This window comes from Camelus dromedarius, chromosome 19, assembly GCF_036321535.1.
Source record: "Camelus dromedarius isolate mCamDro1 chromosome 19, mCamDro1.pat, whole genome shotgun sequence".
NCBI lineage: Eukaryota > Metazoa > Chordata > Mammalia > Artiodactyla > Camelidae > Camelus > Camelus dromedarius.
The window spans coordinates 37,115,494-37,135,762 of NC_087454.1; the positions used below are offsets into that span (position 1 = coordinate 37,115,494).

A 20,269-nucleotide genomic window follows, 5' to 3' on the forward strand; every position below is an offset into this window, starting at 1 on the left:
CTTGCATGGGGGGAAAAAAAAGCCATTCCAACTCTTACTCGTATAAGGTAATCTTGTCTGAATGACCCAATCTTCTTGGATGGCACATTCTAAAAACATTTATTTATATTTATATCCCACCTCTTCTTCATTAAATGATTAAAAACGGCTTACAAAGAAATAAAAACATGAAGTGATATGGTGATTTTTAAATCAGACGTACAAAACCAAGATAAGGCCAAAAAGTGTCACCCACTCATTCACATGCTGGAGCGCCTTTAATTTATTCCCAAAATGTAGGACAAAAAGGTATCAAATAAAGCGGCTATTGCCACGATACAAAATAATTTTGGCTAAAAGTAGTTCTTATCTCTCCTACAATATCCATCTTAAAAGAGCATTCTCCCTGGAATAAGCAGATATATACACCCCCACAAGTATATACATATATGTTTATATGCATATATATATACACACAGGCGTTTATATACAGGTGTGTATGTGGATATATACACATACATACATAGTATGCACACTATATAGATGAATATACATGCTATTCACATGTATCTATATTCATACATGTATATTTTTTCATTTATCTGTAATACAAGATATCACCACCCACCAACAGCCAAACTAGCAGAGAATATTAAAACTATATAAGAGATTTTTTGGTATCAACACCCCAAAGTAACTCTGCAGTCCTCAGACACTTTGCCAATATATTAGCTCACATAAGAACTAGACAGGGTTCCGAGAGAATGTGATTTACACAGAGTCATAAATGGCTGAAGACCAACACAAGAGACACCCTAAAGCTTCCACGTTACATCAAGTCAAACTCCAAAGAGCCCAACTGCAAGGGACATGACACAAAATCAAAACACCTGGAAAGTCCGTCCTTGGAAATGGACATTGGCACTCACTAGAAGGGACACTGATAAAAGCCAGCTGGGAGAATCCATTAGTGCAGACAGAAGATTACCAAATCCTAGTCAACAATCTTATGGTTACCAGGGAAAGGGGTGGGAAGGGATAAATTTGGGAGTTTGAGACTTGCAAATGTTAACCACTATATATAAAAATAGATTTAAAAAAAAAACCAAACTTCTTCTGTATATAGCACAGGGAACTATATTCAATATCTTGTCATAACCTTTAATGAAAAAGAATATGAAAAGGAATATATGTCTGTATATGCATAACTGGGACACTGTGCTGTACACCAGAAATTGACACATTGTAACTGATTATATACTTCAATTAAAAAAAAATTTTTTTAAAGCGCACATGGAACAAGACACGTCACAGCTCCTGCATCACCTAAACACACACACACACACGGTTTGGAGGTTTCCTGAGGGCTTTTCTGTGCTGAAAACAATCTGGAAAATAGGCATAGAGTGAAAACAACATACAAGCCATAAATGACAGCTTTTCAAATAGCATAAATTACTGCTCCTCGGTTCTGAACCCTCCCTTCTTCAGCTTGCGGTGAAGTTACCAGCTGGATGTCTTATAAAATAATAACAGTAACAAAAACCACAGCAGGAATTACTATATGTTGATACCTACTGTTGCAGCAGGCAATGCACTGAGGGCTTTAAAAGCATTATCTCACTGAATCCTCTCAACAGCCCTAAGCAGTAGGGTGTGTGATCATCCTGAACTTACAGAGGGAAAAAACTGAAGCTTAAGGCGCTTACATAACTTGAACACAAAGCAGAATCTGACAAGAGGCAGTCCGTACTTGAACCCAGGTCTGTCTCCGTGCAAAGCCTGGGCAATATGCTGCATTATAAACTGAGAACTAATCAAACAGGAACATCCAAGATGAAGCTGAGAAATTAAGATAAAGCACAGAGGCATTCTGGGGAAAATGATGGTGACAGTAACGCCCATGAAGAAACACAGAAAAGTGTACGTGTGAATGTGTGTGCGCACCAGCACACTCAGAAAAATAAACCCTAAGAAATAAGACGTAGTTCCAGCTTGTTACCAAAACAGTGCTCATCGGCATATACTATACAGACGGTTCCCACACTTGGAATGGGTTTATCCAGGCTGAAGAAGGCTCGGTCATCTGATTTTTAACAAGGTTCGCCCCTTCCAGCAGGTGATTCTTATCAGGGAAGTTGGCAACTAAGCCAACTTAGAAATCCTCTTGTCTCTAATAAATCTTTCATTTTCTTTCAAAATTATTAACATTTTGTATTGGGAAAAAAAATCCTCACTAACATAATTCTATATAACAAGACAAAGACATATCACAGAAACAAATATGCCTTATGCCCCCAACCAGGAGACGGGGGACCTTTTCACTCTTTTCCAGTGTTGGTTTTTATTGTTTAAATCTAGCGGTAAAGAACATATTTAGGATTGGGGGTGGCGGCAATTCATGCTGGTCTAACTCTAGAATATACTATGAAATGATGGTGTCTGGGAAAGACACTATTTTGGTAACAGATTTTTTTTTAATTAAAATCCAAACCACTTATATAAACTTTGTGATTTGAGATATTTGATCACCTGAAAGGACACTGAGCAACAATTTTCCTTCTCAATCGGACAAAAAAAAAAAGAAAAAGAAAGTAGAATGGTGGGTGCCAGGTTCTGGGGGGTAGGAGGAGTGAGGAGTTACTGTTTAATGAGCGCAGAGTTTCAGTTTTGCAAGAGGAAGAGTTCTGGAGACGCATGGTGGTGATGACGGCTGACAGCACTGTGAAGGTACTTAATACCGTGAACTGTCCTCCTAAAAATGGTTAAGATGGTAAACTTTATGCTCTGCACCATGGTCCCTCAGATTCTGAGGCAGGCTGGCTCCAGGACCCCCCTAGATCCCCAAGTCCGAGGATGCTCAAGTCCCTAACCGTCCCCACGGTACTGGTGTTTCCGTATCAGTGGATTCAACCAACCCCAGATGGACTGTGTAGTATTTTTGATCAGCTGAATCGCAGATCTGGGACCTACGGATCCCAGAGGGCCAACCATGTATTTCATGTATATTTTAAAACTTGGACAGAACTGTTAAAGACAATTGTTACATACTTGAGGGGAAAGGTGATACTGTGGTGGAAAAAAAAATGAACAGGGCTGTGATTCAGGTGTCCTATGGTTCAGTCTGAACTTGCTGTGACTTTGAACACACATCCAGACACCTGGGTCTCAGTTCCCGTTCACAAAAAATGAAAATCTGAAATCACCAAGAATCATCTAGAATTCCAGTCATCCGGAGGGAGCATCCGGAAATGGGGGGGAGGGGAGAGTGGGCATTTGGGGGGTTGCCGCTGCCATGAGATTTGAAGAATCCACTGACTTGTCCAAGGTCTCAGTAGAGGATTCTTGTGAAAGGACGTGTGAAACTTCATATAAAGAGCCATGGACACAGGGTAATGGGGTGCTGTTAAGAAAGACACTAATAGGTACTAATAGCATCCAATAGCTGCTATACTACTGAGAAGTACCCACTGGATACCTCAACTAACATTTTTTTTAAGTTTTTAATTAAAATCTTTGAATTTAAATAAGTTTTTGATGAAATTCAAAAATTTAATAAAAATTTTTCATTAAAATTTAAAATTGAATTAAATTTAACTAAAAATTTTAAATTAATTTCATTAATTTTAATCAAAACTTTTATTTAAATTATTTATTTTTAATTTTTAATTAAAAATTTTAAATTCTTGAATTTTTTTAATTAAATTTTTTTAAATTTTTGAAGTACCTATTGTCAGGTGAACAATGTAACAAAATGTAATCAGAGAAGGCATAACTTGGTGCTTTAGTATGCTAATTACAGATAATTCTCCCATCAACCAAGGAGCAGTGCATCCACTCGCTCAGTATTTAACAAGCGTCTACCACATGCAGGGCATTGAGGCGCTAAGCGCAGGGGGCTGCGCAATCAGGGAGCAAGGAGCTCAATGCTCCAAGGGGAGCTGGGAGGAAACCAGGAGAGCACGTGGTGGAAGAGCCCCACGGGGACAGATGAGGCTGGATGGATGGCAGGGAGCCCAGTGATGCCGAATCTCACGAACTTCTTCCAAGATTTTGAATGTTTTGCCAAGAACTATGGAAAACCACTGAAATGCATGAAGGAGGATTCAGAGATTAAAGGGTCAGATCCGAGGACAGAAGGAGAAGAAACTTAGAGTGGTGAAAATGCCCCCCCAGAGTCCAGGCAGAGCCCAGGGTGCCTTGCAAAAAACAGGGCAGTGGTGGGGAGAGGGGACGGATGGGAGATACCCAGAAGGTCAAATGCACGGAGCTTAGTTTTACAGCACTGGTTCCAGGAACCAGGGCAGAGGCCTGGACGAGAGTCCACACAGAGAAGAGAGAAAGGCAAACTGGGGACCTCGAAGAACCACCCCCCGCCCCTATCCACTGTCCTGCAGAAGGGGCCAAGTCTGGAAAGGGCGCTGAGCCACAACCGCCCCAGTACCAGGAGGAAAAGTAGGGCAAAAAAAGAAAAAGAGCATTTCACCAAGAAAAGACGGTCAGCAGGGCCAAATGCTGAGCAGCAGGATGAGGCCTGGAAAACATGCCCTGGATTCATCCACATTTACCCTGAAATCACTCGTGACCCTGGCAGAAGTGGTGTGGGCGGATTACGGCAGATGGGAGTGGAGGGAAGAAATGAACACAGAGGGTGTGGACAAAACTCTTGAGACGTTCAGCCTCTGAAGAAAGAAATGATGTAAGGCAGGAGATGGGAAAAAGCGTGGTTTTTTTTTTTAATTGTGTGTTATTTTCAAATGAACTTACTCACAAAACAGAAACAGACTCACAGACATAGAGAACAAACATATGATTACCAGTGGGGAAGGGGGTGGGAAGGGATAAACTGGGAGTTCGAGATTTGCAGATACAAACTACTATATATAAAATAGATAAACAACAAGTTTCTACTGTATAGCCCAGGGAACTATATTCAATATCTTGTAGTAACCTATAAACAGAAAGAATGTGAAAAAAGTGTATGTATGAATATGCATAACTGAAACATGATGCTGTACACCAGAAATTGACACACTGTAACTAACTATAAAAATAAATAAATGGTGTGTTGTTTTATTAATAAAGAGGCTTCAGGGTGCTTACAATCTAATGAAGAAGATCTGCGGAGAGAGAAAAGTTTACTCTAGCGAGAAGGGAAGTTTCTGAGGTAGGAGTTGAGATGAGATCTAAGACAGGAGAGGAGGGGGACTGGCCTCAGACAGGTGGACAGAGGATTCCCGCCAAGCCAGCTACGTGGATGCAGAGGAAGGTGGGTTTGCATCTTTGGTAGCAAAAAGAAAGTCTTCCCACTTGCTGGCTTCAAAACCCTCTGGAAGCAGGAGTTGAGGTCATCAGGGAGGAGATGAAGGTGGTATGAGGGAGAGAAGGGGTGGATTAACACGTGGGGAAAGAGGCCGCTGCTCAGAGCCACGTGAGCCAGGAGCCCGCCCTGAAGTCTAACTGTCTCCGCCATGCGTCACTGCCTAGGGACAGGCACAGACCAAGCAGACACCTGGGCTCACACAGGTCGGGCTCTGCTGGAAAACTGGTATGTACTCAGCAGCAGGCAGGAAACCGAAAGGGATTTTGTGGGAGTTTAAAAAAACAAAGAGAGAGAGAGAAAAGAAAAAGAAAAAAATCCACTCCATTTACTTAGAGATTAGTCTAAGCATAACCGCTGCCCTCCAGAACACAGCTCACCAACTCTGCCACTGACATCTGTGCTCAGAGAGGTCACACAGTAAGAAAACACATTCAATGTGTCTATATACGCATGGCTGGGACCACTGTGCTGTACAGCAGAAATTGACACATTGTAACTGACTGTACTTCAATTTAAAAAAAATACATTCAGATGCCTCGCTTGTCCTCTGAGGGCAGGACAGCTAGCATAACAAATTCCTGAAGATGACTCTTTGGACTAAATCATGTTCAGGCTTAGCGTAATCTTACTGTTCTTATTGGTGGAAAAAGCATCTCCCCTCGGACCCGCCCCTCAGAGCAAAAAAAAAAGATCTGGAACGTGGTCCTCCCCTTCCTCCTGCAAATAAACCTGAACGGGAAGGACACCCACCCACGGCTGTATAACTGGGTGTAGCTACTGCTTTATGCTCATATTTGGGTACATTCTGTTGGAGAAACAAAGCTAACAGCCCCAACGTAGCAACAAGCTATGAAGGTGACTTTTTCTGTCCAAACTAGATGCCTGAATTTACTTCAAACATTCTTCTGATTTTTTTTTTCTACAAAGGGACTCTCAACCAGCAACAAGGCAGAACGCAAAGGCTGAGAAACACTGTAATTCACAGCAAGCTTTGTTAGCGCTTCAAAATTAGAATCTAACGCTGGACATTTTTAAAAGCTACCTAATGAATTGCGACTCTGGCTTCCCAAAGAGCAATTAACCCCATAACAGCCTCATGGACTTTAATTAAAGCACAGAGAATGGGACTGATTTTGGTAGAAGAGTAACTTCTTCAGGGCCTACATTTAAGTGAACTTATGAGAGTAAACTGTAAGTAAATCTAGGAGTTAGACACCACCCTCTCCCGCAAAAAAAAAAGGGGGGGGAGGGGTGCATCAACTTATTTACTCTGGTAGAAACTATTAAACTACTGCTGTCAGAGAGTAACATGAGACTCTGAGTCGAAAAATGAGCCCAAAGAAGAGATGCTGCAACAAAACAGAGGGACCTATCAAAGAGCAGCAGATGCTGGATTCAGAGTTCAGAGTGCTCACCATCACACCATGGAGCCATATGATCCAGCCATCTCACTCCTGGGCACATATCTGGAGGGAACTCTAATTCAAAAAGACACCTGCACCCCAGTGTTCACAGCAGCACTATTTACAATAGCGAAGACATGGAAGCAACCTAAGTGTCCATCGACAGATGACTGGATAAAGAAGTTGTAGTGTGTTTATACAATGGACTACTACTCAGCCATAAAAAAGAATAAAATAATGCCGTTTGCAGCAATATGGATGGACCTGGAGATGGTTATTCTAAGTGAAGTTAGTCAGAAAGAGAAAGAAAAATACCACAGGATATCACTTATATGTGAAATCTTAAAAAAAAAAAAAGACAAATGAACTTATTTACAAAACAGAAACAGACTTGCAGATATAGAAAACAAATTTATGGTTACTGGGGAGGAAGCAGGGGAGGGACACATTGGGAGTTCAAGATTTGCAGATTCTAACTACTATATATAAAACAGATAAACAACAAGTTTCTACTGTAGAGCACAGGGAACTATATTCAATATCTTGTAGTAACCTGTAACGAAAAAGAATATGAAAATGAATCTATGTATGTATGTGCATGTCTGGGACATGATGCTGTACACCAGAAATTGACACAACACTGTAAACTGACTATACTTCAATAAAAAAAAAAAAAAACAAGCAGATATTTCCTCTCAATATTTACATGCTAAACTGCATTCCCCAGTTGCAAGGAAAAATACACAGAAAAATACTAAAAGGAGTCAGCAGATGTGGACACTAACTCACTCGCTTGGCTACAGATGGATTAAAAGCAGCCATGTGAGTTCTTCAAGATTTTAAAGTGTGAGAATGCTTAGACGCTACCCATTTATGCTCTCAGAGTTCAACCGTTTTAAGTTTATTTATTAAGGGAAATAAGGAATTTGATTCTGCCTCCCAAATTGAAAAGTTTATGACTTTAAAAACAATTAAGAACCATCAGGGCCCTGCCTGCGGCCACACACACCTTACCTGGTGTGCACGCCCACACCCTCACATGCGTATACACCCTCCTACCTCTGGTTCTGCAGCCTGAGGGCAGACCAGGTTCTGGCAGAAAAGAATCACCAAAGTCAACAGTAATCTTACTTCCTGTGGGAATATTTCAAACCCTACAGGGCCTCCTCCCAGTATTAAACTAGTCCAACCCAGTTTAGCCTGTAAGGTGTGACTGAATCCAAAGTACAGGCTGAATCACCACCTCCAGGTCCTATGAAATGAACTGACTCAGACCACAGCCCTCACTCTCACCTGCCCAATGACAGCATCTTTGAACACTTCCTATAACAAAACGTGATGGTCTCATTAAGTTCTAATTCAGAATGCAAATAATGAACCAAATAGTCGCTACTCAGCTCCACACTCGGACAAGTGAAAAACTCCTGAAGTAAGAGAATATTTACATTCCCGCTCCTGAACACAACCTATTCCAAAAATTGTTGAGTCTTGCTTGGGGGATATATTTAAAGCATGCTTGTGCAAAGAAATGCCAGGGGCCTTAAAAGGAGATTTAATAAATGAATGAAGGGCAAGCAGAAACTAGTGAGCAGAAAGAATCTCTCTTCATAACAGCCTCAGCATTTCAGGCCTGACATGCTTGGTGTCTTGTCGTGTGGCCACCCCAGGCTCGCCCGGCCCCAGGGCACCGCCGCGCGGTTCTCCCTGGCCTGTGGGCGTCCATTCGTGTCCCTGCCTGTCAGATGGGCCAGTTTTCCACGCTGAGCGATGCTGGGTGCTGCTGTGTTGGAGCTTGGCTTCCATCAGTGTTCCAGGGCAGACAGCTACTTGGAGAGGCTGATAAAGTCAGACCAGCTGGGGACTGAGCTTCAGGCTGGAAATAACTTATTTCTCACAGAAGAAAAAGGTCCATTTTACCGTGACTCTGAGCACATGTCAGTGACAGCACAGAGCTCTCGGCTGAACCTCGGCTCTACCACCTGCCCCTGAAGCACGTGGACCACCTACCGCCAGGAATTTCCTTCTATATCTGTCTTACGCTTGGCGGCTTATTAGCCGACTGGTGTCTAGAGGATACTTCTAGAATCCCTTGGCTACTGGGTCTCCGTTAATTCGGTTTGATCCTCTCTTGCTTTTAAGCTCCTTACTCATCAAATGCTCGTGACATCCTTTTGATCTAAGTCCGGCAAATCCAAGTCTTCTTTGTCATTCTTTGGAATGAAAAGCAAGGTGAGGGGCAACAGTGAGGCTTATTTATGAAGATTTCTTAACCGGTGTGGTTTTCAGTGAAAAGGTTTCAATAGGCTTGAAAGACAATTTAAACACTACAAACCAAACAAGCAGAAACGAGTGCAGATACATGCACTAGTATTTCTCTTATTTGAACCCTTTGCACTGAAAACCGAACATAGCAAATGGACGTTCCTAGGAGGAACTGGGAACAGAATTTCCTAAGTCGGAATTCATATAAAACCAATGCCTTTCTCAGTGACCTATTTAAACAGAACCTATAGAAAGCACCCCCTGCAATCTCTTCCACTAAATCCTATTACTTTATCCTTCTGCCTACCCATTGCCCAACCCAGGCTCTCCATCCTCTGGAGGAAAACATGATGCACTAAAACTACAGAAAAGCTCATTTGTGAATTTCCTCTTACTGCTACTGAGTGTTTGAATGTTCTCTTATCATCCACAATTTCCCTCACTATGTGAAGTTGTTGGCGACGCTGTTTTCAGAAACGGTGGATTCTAAGTCAAACAATTAATGTGGTCCCTTGATAATTTCTTACAAGGGACCAAGATCTTAGATGGCCGTTATATATGGTACTATTTATTGGATAGGTCAGGGGTCCCTGGAGAAAGAGAACCAGGCATGGCTTTCTTGACATAAGAGATGCCATCTTGGTTCAAGCCATTTGGGGAGCTAAGCCTGGCCACCAAGCTTGCCCTTAAACAGGTCTCAGTAATAACGATCTTAAAGGAATAGAAGAAGCAGAAACAAGACTGTTACCAGGCAAGAGAAGTAACAGCAAAGATAATACACTGTAAAGACCTCCCGTTCTGTTTCAGTGGTAAAGACTGGCCTGAAGCCTCAACCACCAGATCAACTGGAACCTAAGGGAGAATGATGCCGACCTAGAATTTCTGACTTCAATCAACTAACTAAAGCTTGGACCCTGTCAACCGCCCAAGCCCCTTCATGAATATGCACATACCCTTAGCTTAAAATTTCCCTAATTTTGTTGTTCAGGGAGATCTCTGGCCAAAATCCCCAGCGTTCTCCGTACTTGCTGCCAGTAATAAATCCTGCGTTCTCCACTCTTTGGCTTGGCTGTGTCTTTTGGCTCGACGCCCACCCAGAGGCGAGCCCAGTTTTCGGGTAACAATTTCTTAAATTCATCAAGCATTTTCATATGTCTTTGCTGAATGCCGTTGGTCTCCAAGGATGCATTACCACAACTGCTCTGGGCAACAGTTCCATTATCTGGATATCCACGCTGTCTACGGGGAATTACGCATTTATACAGAAGTTTATGAGGACTTGAGAATCCAGAGCAATCATTTCCATTATGTGAAAGGCATGTGATCTGTACTAGCTACCCTTTTGAGCCTCAGTTTAACAATTTAACAATTTGACAACTTAATAAATTATTGATCAAATGGAAACAGAGCCATCTATTTTGCAGGATTGTGGTATTTAAAAAAAAAAAAAAAACAGAAACTGACGCATGGTCAACATCCTGCAACTATTTCTTGGGCACCTGCTACGTGATGGTTTCTTTTTACCTGCATGGAACATTTTTGTTGCATAACATCTACAAATTAGTCTCATTATGTAAATTTCTCTTCATTTGCATTTCACATGATAGTTCTTTGAAGAAACAGAATTTTAGAAAATTAAGTTTCTGTGGAACTTTTAGAACAACTACATTGTTAGTAAACGGCTATTCACTGGGGTTAGCAAACACTGGCTCTGATTTCAAAAGTCATATCTGTGTGGGACACTAATAGAAATAGGCTAGACAGTCCAAATTAATGTGCTTGACTAACAGCTTTTGACAGTATTTACATTAATATGGAATCCAAAGGATGTTAGTACTCTGCCCATTTCAGGCCAATATTTCTAAATCTTTGGATAACATCATGTACATTACGTACAGACGTTATTATGTACCTCTGTATCTGCGGTTTCTGCATCCTCAGATTCAACGAACCACAGATCAGAAATATTTGGGAAAAAAATTCCAGAAAGTTCCAAAAAGCAAAACTAGAACTTGCTGTGTGCTGGCAGCTATTTACACAGCATTTACATTGCATTAGATATCAAAAGCAACCTAGAGATGACTTAAAGTACGCAGAAGATGTGTATTGGTTACATGTGAACACTGCGCCATTTCACATAGGGGACTGGAGCATCCTGGCACCTTGTAACCTGCAGGGGCCAAGAACCAAACCCCATGGATACCAAGAGACAACTATACACAAAAATCTTACTAAATCACTTATCACAAATTATACTGGCTTATTCTTAAATGACAAATACTATTTTCCTTCTCATCTCCAGAGAAATCTCCCACACTCTATCCAGGGCAGATGAACTGGCCAAACAGAGGCACCACACCCCTCTTTCCATCCACTGCCCCGATCATGAGGTTATTTCTTATGAAGCCCTCACGCCTTCTTAGCAATCTTCTCAAAAAAGTCTCCCATCTGCTCAGACTTGGCGTTTGAGTAGAAACCAACCCCGTGTACCACCTCAGATAATTTTTTAATTTTAATTTCAGAGGTCAAATAAAATTCATACAACTAATAAAACTTTTTATTTAAAAAAAAAACCCAAAGCCTAGTTAAGTGGGTATCTTTCCCCAGCAAATCCAAAGACATCGCAAAATTTACAAGAGTCATTATCAAGTAAAAACAACTGTTCAATGAAACACTGCTCTCTAACATGTGATTATTACTGTCCAATGGCCAGAAATCTGCTTACAAGGATTTCTCAGTCGTTCACAACTTTGCCTCTTTCGTCTTTAGAGTAAACCAAGGCATTCAACCACGAAAACTATGCGGAGTTGAGTGCCATCTGTTTAATTATTGCACACACTAGGAAAAAAGTAGTCAATTGTTTTTTTAAGTAAAAAGGAAGGTCCAAGGACTTTAAAAGAAAAAAAAAATACAGTTCTACAGATGAAAGGTTTCTTCTAATAAAAGAAACCATAGTAAAAGAAAGAAAGAAAGCAAGAAAAGAAACCACAGTAATATTTTTGCTACAAGACAATTTTACAAAACTTCAGCAAGGAAAAAATCTTTAAAGTATTTAAACCTGCTATTCAGTATTTTTACACGAATTCTAACAGAGGAAAAGCAAATCACTAGGAAATCAAAGTTCCAAGTTAACGCTAAACAACCTCCTAAAACGATCTCTCTGCCCAAAGAAAAGTTCAAGACAAATAACATTCGCAAGATCCAAATCCTCCCCTAAAGTGACGTGAGCTCTGTGACTAAATTAAACAGGAAATTTTAGGATCTTTGACACAGCAGTGACCCATTTAAGTACTTCGGAGAAAAACACACAGCAGGAATATACCAATTTGTACTCTTAATCCTTCCTGAGTATTGAAGAGACAATGCCTAGAGAGCATGGTTTTTAAGAGACAGTGATTTTAGAAGGACAGCCGGCTTCTAAATGTTTTGCTTCTACCTAGAAAACTTCAAAAGGAGAGATCAGGGCACACCTTCAAAATGCATCATGGCACCAGCCCTTCGGTTTAACCATCCAAACACTGTCATTCAAAGGCTAAGGTTTCATCATTCTGGGTATCAAATGTGTCCAGCCTTCTGAGGGCTTGGGTTTTAAAAAGTCACGTGGGAAGAGCAGTGTGACCATCACGATGTCTGTACCAGGAAACCCTCCCAGCAATGAGTCACTCAAGGGGAGCTGGCACCTTATTCTGGACAAGTGGAGGCGAGTCGATCCTGGTTTTCCTAATTTTTGTCTTTTTTTTTTTTTTTTTGGAAGTATAATCAGTTACAATGTGTCAGTTTCTGGTGTACAGCAGCATGTCCCAGTCATGCATGTACATACATGTATTCATTTTCATATTCTTTTTCATTGAAGGTTATTACAGGATATTGAATATAGTTCCCTGTGTCCTGATTTTTCTTTTTAACTCAGCAGCCTACACCTACTTCTACGGAATGCTGTTCTGTAAAGGAAGCAGATTATTACAATGTTTACAGGGGGCACGGGTGTGGACACATGGGAGACTCATTATAGGTTTCTAGGTGTCAAAGTCTCCAAAATAAAAAAAAAGAGGGAGAGAAGGGGAGGAGGCAGGGGAGAGAAACGAAAGGAAGAAAGGGAGAGAATAGGGGAGACGGGGTTTCCAGGCAAACAGACTGAATGAGACCTTAGCTCTGCACCTTGGCAAACCTGAGGTTCCCCACTTGCAAAGGTGGGTAACAGCAGCTCCTGCTCTAAGGGTCTCTGGGAGACGTGAAGGAGGTAACGCAACAGAAGGCCCTTAACAGAATGCCTCACATGCAGAAAGTTGTCAAAATATTAACTATCCCAGTGACTATCATTTTTGTCATAATCGAATACGTCTGTCAGTACGAGGCCTCTATTTACGAAGAGGTCCAGTTCTTCAACAACATGATACAATCTTTGCAAAACTAAGATAAATCACTGAGATCAAGAAATACATTGTTTCAGCCACTATATATAAACATAGATTAAAAAACACAAATTTCTTCTCTATAGCACAGAGAACTATATTCAGTATTTTGTAATAACCTTTAATGAAAAGGAATATGAAAACAAATACGTGCATGCATATGCATGACTGGGACACTGTGCTATACACCAGAAACTGACACATTGTAACTGACTGTACTTCAATGAAAAATATTTTTTCAAAAAGAAATACTTCGTTTCCAACCAAGATTTTCTGGGGATTTAGCTTCTTCTAAGGCAACAGGAGCGTGGACTCAGCAGCCAAGTGCTGGGGTTTGAATCCCAAGTCTGCCACTTGCTGGCTGGGTGACTTTAAGCAAGTGTTTACTCTGGTTTCATTTCTATCTGTAACCAGTGGAGGACAAGATTCCCTTATGGATGCTGTGAGGGTTATGAATTAATACATGTAAACTGCTTAGGACAGTAAGTGCTGTGTGAGTGTTAACTGGAGAGCTCATGGTTATCAGTTCTTACTGGGAAACTGTTTGCCACCCCAAACTTGGCCACTGTTAAACCCGGCTACTCACTAGAGTAACTAGGCAAGGGGGCTATGATTTGGAAGCTTGTGAGCTGAGTCTGAACTAAATCCTGACCTCACTAACCATCAAAGCTCCCTAGATATAATCTTGGTCCCCTCCTGGTAGAGTGTGTATCAGAGTTTACTGTCTGCTAAGTCACCGGCAAAATCCAAAGACGTACCATAGCTCTGTGTGTCTGATTTTTTAAAACATTTTTGTTTGTTTGTTTTGTTTTGATTTGGGGGGGGTAATTACATTTATTTATTTATTTTAATGGAGGCACTGGGGATTGAACCCAGGACCTCATGCATGCTACACACGCACTCTACCACCGAGCTATACCCTCCCCTAGTAGTGATTATTTTTAATCGAACGTTTTATTATGAAATCACTGTAAATTTATAGGCAGTTGTAAGGAATAATACAGAGCAATCCTGTGTAGCCCTACCCAGTTCCCTCAAGACAGGAGGGAAGCAGGCAGGGCACAACCATGGAAGGAATGACACAGCCACTGAAGACAGGATGCAAACTGGTTGGAGCCAAGATGGCGGAAGGTCCAACTCCCAGTAGACCTGGAGGCCCAGGGTGGCGGAAGGCTCGACTTCCGGTCGATTTTCTTTTTACTTGTCTGTATTTGTTAATGTTCTGCCTTCCACATGCATTGCTTTTATAATAATAATAATAGCTTATTTTTAAATTTAGAAATGAAAGAAACACTTCTCATATTTGTCTAAGGAAAAAAAACATAACACCAAGTCCATACCTGTATTTATGAATGATGGCATTAAATAGTTTTCCATCTCTCCAGCAGGTAGTGAAATTCTCACACCGAATGCCCGCATAACCCTCTGTTGCCTGCTGGGTCCACAGTAACAGTCTCTCTTTCGCGGACATGTCCTCCGACTCTCCAGTAACATGGATATCAGATATCTGAACGTAATAACACAAAAAGGTTAAACCATTAGGAAGGAAGGAAGCTAAGGCAGATTAAGAACCTACTACGTGCCAAGCACTTTACAAGTGCTATTGTACTCCGTCCTTGTTGTAAGCCGAGTATATGTTCCCCATTTCTCATACAGGGGAAGTGAGTTTCAAAGAGGTTAATAGATTGAAAAGTCAGATTTAACCCAAGCATCTCAGTTTTTTTTCATATCGAAACGTCCCAACACTGAAAGTTCCACATTCCTCTTTACTAATCAGATCTGTTAAAACAACTTAAGCGAATGTTTCACCACGTTCAAATGGATCAAAGTAGAGCCTACAAAGTGATCCTACGTTACTGCCCGCAGAGCAGAATTGGACCCAACAGGTGTTCTGCGTAAAGAACAAAGAAGGAAAACACATCTCTCCAGTGAACCACATTACAGAGCTGTTTGGCCTAAAGTCTAATTTTCTCATGAGTCCTCGCTCATCTTACGCAACATGAACCCTCCAGAAAATGACTTCCCTCTATACTTTGTATTCACTAATTTTTTGAAAAGTCTCTTCCATCAAATGATAATAAAACAGGTCACCAGTTCACACGACTTGCGTTTTCTCAAGCAGCCCTTTGGCAAGGGCCCTACTTAACCTGGATGATGGCATGAAGACCCAGTGGCCCCGGCAGGCCCCCACGGCGATTCCCAAACTGGGACTCACACCGACGGACAGCCGCTCCCTCAATCAGCATAGGCTACAAAGCCCTGTTGAGGGCCCGGGGGGGGCCAGCCAGGGTCAGGAGGAGCAAACAGAGCCAGGAAGCCAGGCGCAGGGAGGGGCTCAACCTGCAGCAGGAAAAAAAAATCCCTGAAGTCACAACACTGGTCTCACAGCTTTGAACGCGTCACTTCACATCTGTGAGTCAGCATCCTTATCTACCAAGGAGGAGGCAGGAGGCAGAAGCAGATAACATTTAAGACTCTTTTCAGAGAATATGAAAATGAATCTATGTATGTATATGCATGACTGGGACACTGTGCTGTACACCAGAAACTGACACATTGTAACTGACTGTACTTCAATTTTTAAAAATTGGGGGGAAAAAAGACTCTTTTCAGTCTGAAGTCTGAGAGACTGAGAGACTATAAATACAACATGGAAGGCAGAGGTCCAAACAGGCAGTCAAGCAACTGAAAGTAGAAAACTTCAAAATCCAGACTAAAGAAAGCCTTTACGCTGGGCGATGCTGGGCTCAAGCAGGAAGCCCTTTACTCCTACTGCGGCCACAGGAGCCAGAGGCCTGCCAACCCGGGGACCTGCAGCAGGGACGAGCAGCAGTTAAGTCCACACCAGACCCACCAGCCCTGACAGCAACCCCTGGGGGGCGGGGACACAGGCCCACCAGCCTCTCTCCATCCAGTACTGGGCAGGGCAGCCCTGCCATGGGAGCTCCCCTCCCAGCCACAGCCATAGATGGCCAGGATTTGAAAGTGGAACAGTGTTTCATGCACCTCAATTTTCACAGCAGCACTATTTACAACAGCCAAGACACGGAAACAACCTAAATGTCCATCGACAGATGACTGCATAAATAAGTTGTGGTATTATACACACACACACACACACACACACACACACACACACACAATGGACTACTACTCAGCCATAAAAAATAATGAAATGATGCCATTTGCAGCAACATGGATGTCCCTAGAGATTGTCATTCTAAGTCAAGCAGGCCAGAAAGAGAAAGAAAAATTTCATACGGTATCACTTATATGTAGAATCTTAAAAAAAGGACACAAATGAACTTATTTACAAACAGAAATAGAGTCACAGACATAGAGAACACACTTACAGTTACCAGCAGGGAAAGGGGGTGGGAAGGGATAAACTGGGGGTCTGAAATTCGCACCTCTTGGGGAGTGAAGGAAATGTGAGCTATCTTGACTGTGGTGGTGGTTTCGTGGGCGTATACATCTACCAAAGTTCATCCAATTGTACATCTGAAGTATGTATAGTTCACTGTACAGGAACCATACAACAATAAAGGTGCTAAAGAAAGAAAGAAAGAAAGTGGAGCGGTGTCTCAAAGCAGTATCTCTCCTAGGAATCTGTCCTAATCTCCACGGCACAGGAAAGAACTGTGTGTGTAAACATGTTATATACAATATATGTGTAAAGGATCTCTCTCTCTCTCTCTCTCTCTTTTTTTAACATGGGGGAAGAAAAGAGCAGAAAACTACCCAACTTCCAGCTGATAGTCTAGCCTAGAATCACACTGCCAAGCCTCTCTGGCGCATCCCGGGAGTCCAAACCCCATCTCTCCCACCACCTCCATGTTCAAGTTAGTCACCTGCCCCAGGACTACGCTCTCGCCTGTAAAACTGGGTTGACAACAGTTATCACTGTGTTGTGAAAATTCAACAACACGGACTCAGAGTCATGCCTGGCACATGGTAAGTACGCGCTCAATTTGTTGGCCATTTTATTGCTGTGGTGGTTAGTATTCTTTTTGACAAAAGGAGAAGCAAAAAACTTGGCTTTATTAGTCTTCTGATTCTCTTAGGAAAAGGAGTGAAAGATAAGGTTTTTAAATTTGCTGCCTCCAGCAAACTGAAATCTTGGCAAGCCAGGTTCCGAGAAACCAGTCAAGGAGACTGCAAATGAAAAGCTGAACCCCTAGGTAAAATTTCACAACAGCTTTGACAGATTATAAAAATCAGTTGCCTCTGGAAACTCTGAGGACGCTGGATGGAGCTATGTGGGTGGTATTTACAGCTAAATAAAGAGGATGATAGCTGGGCAGAGGTGGGGACTGGTTTCTGCCGGGTCAAGAACATTCCACACTAGTCCAGTCACAAAGGTGGCTCCTATTGACAAAGGAAGCCAGCTCATTTTGACCAAAGGTAAGTTTAATAGGATGCAGTACAGCCCAGCACACCAGGGGAAGGATATTAAGGAAGAAGAGTTTAGAGGTCTGAAAATGGCTACATACCAACCAGGAGAAAATAATATTCTTTTTTTTTTAGGGGGTGGGTAATTAGGTTTATTTATTTAGTCACTTTTTTAATAGATATAATGAGGATTGAACCCAGGACCTCGTGCACGCTAAGCATGCATTCTACCACTGAGCTATACCCTCCCCCTAGAAAATAATACATTCTTACTAAATAAGTCCCCAGAAGAGGAATTTCAGAACATTACTCTCACACACACTATAGGAGACCATTAGGCATGGATACGCTATTTTAAAGGCTATCATTTTAAAGTGTGTATTCAAACCTGTTAGGAACCAAACTTCAACATCTCAAAGACGGGTAACACGTTAACTCCTTCAGCTTCTCCTGTGATTTCCAATTATTTGAGTATTACCCCCACGTGGAAATCAAGGCATTTTTAGATACAGTGTTACCATCAGCCACTATCTATATGAGTATGTCAAACTTTTTGTGATACGGTGACACCAAAAATAAAACTAAAATCAAACGCTAAGCACTGTGAGTCTGCAGCTGTCACTCAGGACTCCTATGGTAAAATGTGAGCATTCAGCAAAGTAGCATGAAGCCTCCACCCGTGGCAGGCGAGGTCAGATTCTGGGAGGTAAGCAAGACTCCTCCCTTCAAATTCTGGAGGCACACAGAGATCAGAGAAGGTGTCAATTCTGCTGCCCGGGTTTAAATCCCACGTCCAACAATTAACGGGATTATGACCCAAGAGCGACTCACATGGTCTCTCCAAAATCCATTTTGCTCATCTGTAAAACTTAAATGATGACGTCATAATGTCTACATCCACATCTGTAATGGAGTATTACTCAGTCATAAAAAGAGGGAACTACTGACAAAGGCAACAACTTGGATAAATGTCCAGGAACTTTTGTTGAGTGAGGAAAGTCAATCTTAGAGGTTATATATGCTTCTATGTATATATCATTCCGGAAATGACAGAATTACAGAAATGGGTAACAGATGGTTGCCAGGGGTTATGGTGAGAATGGGGGTGGGAGGGAGGTGGATGTGGCTACAAAAGGGCACCTTGACATGACTCGTGGTCATCTTGTGGTGACGGAAGTGACTTCTGTCTTTACTGTATCAATGTCAATACTGTATCCATGTTGTGACATTGTTCCGTGATCTGGAAGGTGTTAGTTACCATCGAGGGGAAATTGCATAAAGTATAGACAGGATATCTCTGCATTATTTCTTGGGTTTTTTTTCTTGTTTTTTCTTTTTCTTTTTTCTTCTCCTTTTTTTTCTTCTTTTTTCTTTTCTTTGCTTTTTCTTTTGTTTTTTCTTTTTTTTTTTTTTAATGGCGGTACTGGGGATTGAACCCAGGACCTCATGCATGCTAAACATGCACTCTACCACTGAGCTATCCCCTCTCCCCACCGCTTTATTTCTTGTAACTGCGTGTAAATCTACAACCATCTCCAAATAATAAACATCTAAATAAAATAAATAAGTAAATGTCTACCTCCCTGAGCGGTTCTAAAGATTGGATAAAATAATTCCCAGCAAGGGCTTAGCACAGTGCGTGGCAGGCAGAAAATCCCTACAAATACTAGTTTCTTCCACTGCAGTTTCATTAGCAGGATCTGCAGCTTTCAGCCTCCTCCCGACAATCCGTCAGCAAGCATCAAACACAAACAAAATGCTTTCAACCCGAGTTCCTTTCAGAAACTCGAAGCCCTCATTCCTCTCATCCAGGTCACTGCTGGCTGCCACCCAAGGGCAAGTTCTTCCTGCCACTGAGCCTCTCTGGCCACATTTCATCTCTGCTTCAGCTCTCCTGACCCAGCTGACCTCCACTCCCAACTTTCCAGAAGGATCTATTCCATGGGAAACAAAGTCTCCTCCCCCTTCAAGACCGTGCGGGCACTGCATCTACCTTTATAACGAAGCAGGTCTCCCCACTGCATTAACCCAAGCCCCAGACACCACCAGGCCCACAGGCAGGGCAAGAGTTTTCTAACTCCCCCAATGATGCAAAACCAGTCGTTTTCACACCTCTACCCCAGGGGACAAAGACGCGTTTCCACCTGGCAGGCCATCTTGGGGGCCACCTTCTTCACCTTCTCAAAATGATGCCCACATTCCCCAAAGGTCAGACACCAGGCAGAGTGCATGCACCCGGCTCCATCCAGCACCCCATCCTCATCCCACCCTTTGTCTTCTCTCCACTTGGACCGTTGGTGCATCCTGCATCTCATAGCCTGGAACCAGACCGAGCCCACCTTGGGGACTTAACCTCCGAAAGCAGGGTCCTGTTCTTCTAGTACGTGCTTTCCCTGCCTCCACCTAAACCAACGGGCAGGCCCGTCGACAGCTCACGTTCCTCGAGTGGCCCAGCTGTGCCCCAGTCTTTGAGTCTGGCTGTATCTCCACCTCCTCCT

At 42.3% G+C, this 20,269-nt stretch overlaps 1 protein-coding gene across 6 annotated transcripts in view; it reads right to left on the reverse strand.

Annotated features, from left to right (window-relative positions):
• Window positions 1–20,269, reverse strand: part of DST (dystonin) — a gene marked incomplete in the record, with an annotated part of 422,913 nt that overhangs the window by 170,309 nt on the left and 232,335 nt on the right. For all 6 annotated transcript variants that reach the window (XM_064476599.1, XM_064476602.1, XM_064476600.1 and 3 more), the window contains 1 exon segment: window positions 14,720–14,886. In XM_064476599.1, coding sequence (XP_064332669.1) covers window positions 14,720–14,886 — 167 coding nt within the window.